The 6,000-nt window shown below is 35.9% G+C and overlaps 1 protein-coding gene across 1 annotated transcript in view; it reads right to left on the bottom strand.

The window, feature by feature from the left end:
* Positions 1–6,000, bottom strand: part of LOC104622673 (UDP-glucose:glycoprotein glucosyltransferase 2-like) — a gene marked incomplete at its 3' end in the record, with an annotated part of 39,089 nt that overhangs the window by 12,402 nt on the left and 20,687 nt on the right. Inside the window, exons 13-16 of the mRNA XM_010289528.1 lie at positions 4,964–5,043; positions 3,079–3,268; positions 2,035–2,193; positions 751–836 (exon numbers count right to left, since the gene is read on the bottom strand). Coding sequence (XP_010287830.1) covers positions 751–836; positions 2,035–2,193; positions 3,079–3,268; positions 4,964–5,043 — 515 coding nt within the window. The remainder of the gene's footprint in view (positions 1–750; positions 837–2,034; positions 2,194–3,078; positions 3,269–4,963; positions 5,044–6,000) is intronic.

The raw sequence follows: 6,000 nt of genomic DNA, 5'->3' as shown, positions 1-6,000 counted from the left end.
CAGCAGGAGTTTACATATATATCTTTAGGTATACACTATTTTCTGCAGAGTCTTATCTTGCAATACCTATCTGTTTTCCTGCCAACATCACAGAATTAAAGTTCCAATAATAAGCAGCGGTCAGACTGTTGCTGAGTATACCAATGTTCATCTTCCTAATATTCACAGTAATTTATTAATAACAAATTGATTTACAAGTGTGAATGCTTCAAAATAATGATCTTTGTTAGAAATGGTGTTCAGGGAAAAAAAAAAGAAGCTTATTTCAAATGCTATGTGTTTACATAAAGTAAATGCTCCAGTGGACATATTCTTGGAATTACATGTTAAGTGTGTTAGGAATGCCAAAATATGAATCAACAAAACCATGAGTGACATTTCTACAGGATTTGGTGCAAGCAGTTGCATGATAATGCTAACCATTCGTGGAATTGACAGGGCAAGTGTCTGGTAGCTGCATAGCTGTATAGTAACAGACTTTCCTAGCATCAGGTCTAGCTGACCAGCTTAGGCTTATTATGCAGTAACACATCCAATGCCTTCAAGAACACATGGAGCAATCAAACAACAACTTACACTATCAGGAAATAAGGTATCTCTTACAAACTTTAAATCATCGTTTGCTTCTTGTTTTACTTTTTCCATGTTATTTTTGCTCATTTTCCTTCAGTACTGTTAGATCTTTTCAAAATATGTTGTGCTTTCAGATTAATTTATAAGTATGTTTCCAAAAGATGGATTGATACTTACGAAAAAACCTGATAAATCTCTTCAGATCTTCCTTTACGCAATCTCAGTGTCCAAGCACCTGGATTTGCTTTCAGCTGAAAATATCCCTATGAAAAAAAGGAAAGGCAGGCAGTTGTTCTGTCAGCATTTCAGAATCAACCATGTACATATTAAAAAATCAGTTATCCAACAACTGGTACTGCAGCCAAGGTTAGTAACCATTACCTACTCTCATACTAGCCCTGAAAGTAATATGGCAGTGATGCAACCAACTATCACCTTTCCTGTATGTCCATATTAATGTCATTCAGTGCTCCATTTGTTTCTAGCTGAATTTGAGTTGTATACAAAATCTCCACCTAGAACAGCAAGTAAGTGAGCAGTAAAGAAATAAATTATTAATCAGACTCTAAACTGAAAAGCTTCTTTGAAACTCAAAATTTTTGCCTGGAACAACTTTCCAAGTCAACACAGCTCCTTCCCAATTTAGAAGCACTGCATACACCTCTCACTATGTGAAAGCCAGGCAAAGTAAGCTTTGGAATGTGAAGAATCATTAAAAGTTTCATCATGTTGAACATCATCTACTGTTGAGATTGTATTCAGTACTTATGTAAAAATAAAAGTTTCACAGTTTATTAAGCATTTTATTCCTTGTGATACAGTATTTACAGAGAACAGAGACTAGTAGATAGGTAACAGATCTTATTCATCAAAATCCTTCCCTATCAAATTACCTTAGCCAATAGAAAATAAATCTTTCACTTCAGAACTCACATCATCTTCTGCTCTACAGACTGCTAAAATGAAAAATAATTACTTTGGATGACCAGAGAAATTCTCAGGTGTGGATTTGTCCCAGAGAGGCTTTAAGCACTTAACTGAAGTATCTAAAATAGGAGCCTTCTTTTGCCTGGATCACTGCGTGACAAAAAAAGGTTATTTTAATCAGAATGTGATTCATACTTTATATTTGTGTCAGTAGGATCTCCATCTGAATATAACTATCTCCTACAGTCTACTTAAGGCAATCAGGCTCCCAGTTTAGGCACTCCAGGTAAGAGTCTAAAATTAGGCTATATCCAAACCTATATTGGGTCAGAAGAGGAATGGGGGAAAGCTCAGCATATTAGAGATGCACATCTTTTGTAGATGGTCTCAACTCCACGATGTTCTTGTTACTTTTAGTGTTACTAAGCTTGCAATACAGAGAAATGGATTTAAAGAATGAGAAGCTCATAAAGAATTCTCATGAAGACTGTGCAATTGTAATGACTATTTCTTAGTCACTTCATTAATACTTACCAGATTGGCCATCACAATAGTATCAACCATGACAGGATTATTCTTTGTACCCAGAGTAAACTGTAACCCTCGAGGAGGTTGTCCTGTGGTTACATCAAAGCAATGTCCTTCAAGCAATATATATTCTAGTTCATATTCTGCTATAACTGTCTCTTTCATCTGTGGAAAGAACATTTCATCAATAAATTATGTCATTTAACTATGTGGGAAAAGCAACATAATACAATGACAAACATGTTGTGTGGGATTTACCTCAACTGAATTCAACTGTCAAAAAAAAGAGAAAGGCCCTTCCATAATGAACTTCACTCAATTTTAAAATAGGTTTCCAAGACAAAAAGGATAAATCCGTGTCTGGAGGGACCTTCTCTCCATTGAATGTTGAGGAAGATGACGCATCTCAGCTTTGGTAAGGTAAACCCCAACCTTTATTTTCACAATATACCTTCCAAATACACAGCTTTGGTTGATCAAACACTTTCAATATTTTGCATAAGCTTAGTGACTGAAACAAATCTAGTGACTTTGAAGCTGAGGGATTAAAAATATAATCAAAAACTTGTGAACTAAAAAAGGGTCAAATATATTTTAATCAATATTAATAAACAGTCACATATTAAGGTTTATTTGAAGATTTACCTAGGCTAATCCTATTACTACAAAAAATATCAAGAAAATAAAAGAGAAATAGAAAGATAACACACAGAATCCCTTAATTGCTTTATTTTTATCTTAAAAAATAGTATTTCTATAAACATTATAAAGCTTAATAGAGCAGATAAATTGCTTTTACTCTGCATTCTGATTTTTTCTGTTTCATTGCTTTCTTTCAAGACTTGCTTTTTTTTTAATTACAGTAAGAGAGAATGTGAAAAAAAGATGATGAAAATAGAAATGGTAAAATACTGATGAAATAATCAGTTACCACAGAAAATATTTCTCAAAAACAGACACAAAAAAAAAAAAATCTTATCATATTCCCATTTCCCTCTTGAGGTAGAAGGTCCAACACAAGTATTACAATGTTTACAAACTATTACTTACATCCTGTAAATGAATGTTATCTAAATCACAGGAACTGTTCACTGCTTCAACCAACCAGCTTTCAGGAGTGACCATGTTTAGAGTCAAAAGGGGTGATTCTGGCAATTCTAGGAATTTTGCCACAGGTTCAGAAGGAAGGTGTTTGTTGATCCCGTAAGTTAATTCTGGTTCCAGAACAAAACGATAGAAGCTGTTGAAAAAGAAGTGTTCAAAAAAACCCCACATTTACTGAAGCATGAAGTTCCAAACATGAAGTTCTTCTAAAATACTTTAGAATATAGTGAATGTTTACCAAATTAATGATGTTTGGAGGCACAGTAGCTCCCTGTTCTTTTGGAATACCGTCAGACAATACCTACAAGCCCAGTTTCAAATGGGCTGGTAGACAAACACAGATCTATTCGCTTTTGATAATTTTTTGGCTGTGAAAGTGCATAGTTCCCATTAACATTCTAAACAGCTGGGAAGGTGGATACCCAAGAGGTGCATCTAAACATCTTGACTGTGAACTGCCTTGAATTTTCAGAATCTGGATCACTCAATTGAGCCGAAGGACTAATCTCTGGTGGAAGAAAAGAGACTTTGGAAACAGCTCCTGATGCTAGCAGCAGCAAAGAGCGAGCAGAGGAAAGGAGGGGTCCCTCTATTCCTCTTCAGCTCTTACCCCATTTATTCCACAGGTAAAAGTTCCTTGCAACAACAAAATAATGATGGTCTTCCTTCCTTCCTCTACTGATATTCAACAAAACGAGAAGAATCAGAACAGAGAAAGAAGAGCACTGAAGATGGAGAGTGAAAGCAGCAAGCAATGAGTGCTTCACATGGGAAAAAAAAAAGGACATTTAATTACTATGAAAAGTAAAAAGGTAAGAAAGTCTGTATCCATCAGGAGGAATACCATTTTCCCATGAAGTATTTGGGCTAGTATATGGATGCATTTCATATTGCTGCAAGAAAAATACAACCTGGCTGCAGGGCAGATGCCGGAACACTTCTTCCTCTCACTCCCAAACACAAGGAAAGAACCAGCCACTACCACCTGAAAAGTGCCTGGCTTTAAAAGTGATCATGACAATGTTCACACAAGATACTCAGAAGATTGGCGATTAATACACCCTCTTGCAGTATAAGAGGTGTGAGTTCAATTTCTCTCAAACCAAATAGAAATTAAGGACTTCTGTTTTGTGGGCAAGTGATTAGTTCTGGCTAAAGGGCAGGCACTACCACCAGCCTCTCTCGTAGTAAGATTATAGGTAAAATAGCTACCGAAGGGATGGTAGTGCCTAAACACTTCTCTTAGACGGAAAGGAATCTTCCCTGGGGAATTCAGTGCAGTGTAAATGCCTATAACTGAATTAGTGAACCCTGGTCTTTACAGTTAAAAGAAACTTCAATTTAAGGCAGGTGCTTTCAGCATATAATATTCTTAATGAATTATAATGAGATCGCAAATGCAAACTGTACATTTATTCAGATGAATTTAATTTTTAAGTTACGAGTACTTCATCTGTAAATTTCATTACAGAGACAGTGGGCTGTAAGAAGTGACCAAGTTAGGCAGAAAAACTGCCCCTGCAAGTTTTCACAGGCATGAAAGATTCTCCACTGATTTCTCTACGGATTGTTTATGAGAGGTGTGCTTGATGGACTAGATCACTTCCCTGTGATCCCATGCTTGATACCTTAGAGTTAGAATTTTTTTCTAGACAAATGCAAACTGCTTAGGTAACTTTCAACCTCCATTCAAAGAAAATAACTAATGCAACAAAAAAACCTGGAAACACAAACCACTGTTTATTTTTTTAAGGGAATATACACTGTTAAGGCTGTTTTTCCAAACGGAGTGAAATCATACACTTGTAAGAAAAGCTATAAAACTACTTACCTCTTCAGTGGCACTTCTGACAGCTTAGATCTGCAGTTCAAAAACAACCTGAGTTTCACATTGATAATGTCTTTGAGTACCTACAGGAAAAACAAACAATACAACTCTGTAAAAAATGACGCTTGGTAATCACCAAACTTTGAAAATAAGCCAAAGTTACCCTTGCGACATCCTGTCATTTCTCAAGCTTCAGTAGAAATCTCAAACATTTTACAGTTCTAAATATATCTGTATATTAAGGGATGTTGTAAGATATTCCAAATAAAGATTTGACCTTTTCTAAAACCGCATGATTTAGCACATGATATTCTTGATAGTCAATATGTTAATGGTTTCCCCTAGTGATGCAGTTTTTTAAAGAGCAGCTATTCCCATTTACCAATGCTTGAGTAAATTATATTATCACCTTTCTTATGTTGTGATTTCTAGAATATTTTAAAGCACTTGAAAGTCTGTAAGTACCACACATGCCTTTTATTCAGTATCCAATCTTAAAACAATGACTTTCATTCATTAAAATAGTTACATACAGTAGTTGTTGAATAAAGCTCAGAGAATTATTTTACTACTTAATTACTTAATAATTTTAAATGTCAGCAATAGATTAATGATGTGTTAAACTATTAAATCAACTTCAAAACATTCCAGTAAGTTAAAAATATTTCTACTTCTTCCTTGGTTTCTTCATCTGTTCATTTCTAAAATACTAATTTTCTGGATGCTGTTATATAGTAACCATAATTCTGTAAGTTCCTCCCCCTCTACTCTGCACTGGTGAGGCCTCATCTGGAGTATTGTGTCCACTTCTGGGCTCCCCAGGTCAAGAGAGACAGGGAACTTCTGGAGAGAGTCCAGCGGAGGGCTACAAGGATGGTTAAGGGACTGGAACATCTCTCGTGGGAGGAAAGGCGGAGAGACCTGGGGCTGTTTAGTCTGGAGAAGAGAAGGCTGAGAGGGGACCTCATCAATGTCTATAAATATCTGACAAGCGGCTGTCAGGAGGATGGAGCCAGTCTCCTTTCAGTAGCACCCAGTCA

This window comes from Phaethon lepturus, unplaced genomic scaffold (assembly GCF_000687285.1).
Source record: "Phaethon lepturus isolate BGI_N335 unplaced genomic scaffold, ASM68728v1 scaffold16026, whole genome shotgun sequence".
Lineage (NCBI taxonomy): Eukaryota > Metazoa > Chordata > Aves > Phaethontiformes > Phaethontidae > Phaethon > Phaethon lepturus.
This window is presented reverse-complemented; position numbering and strand designations above follow the sequence as displayed.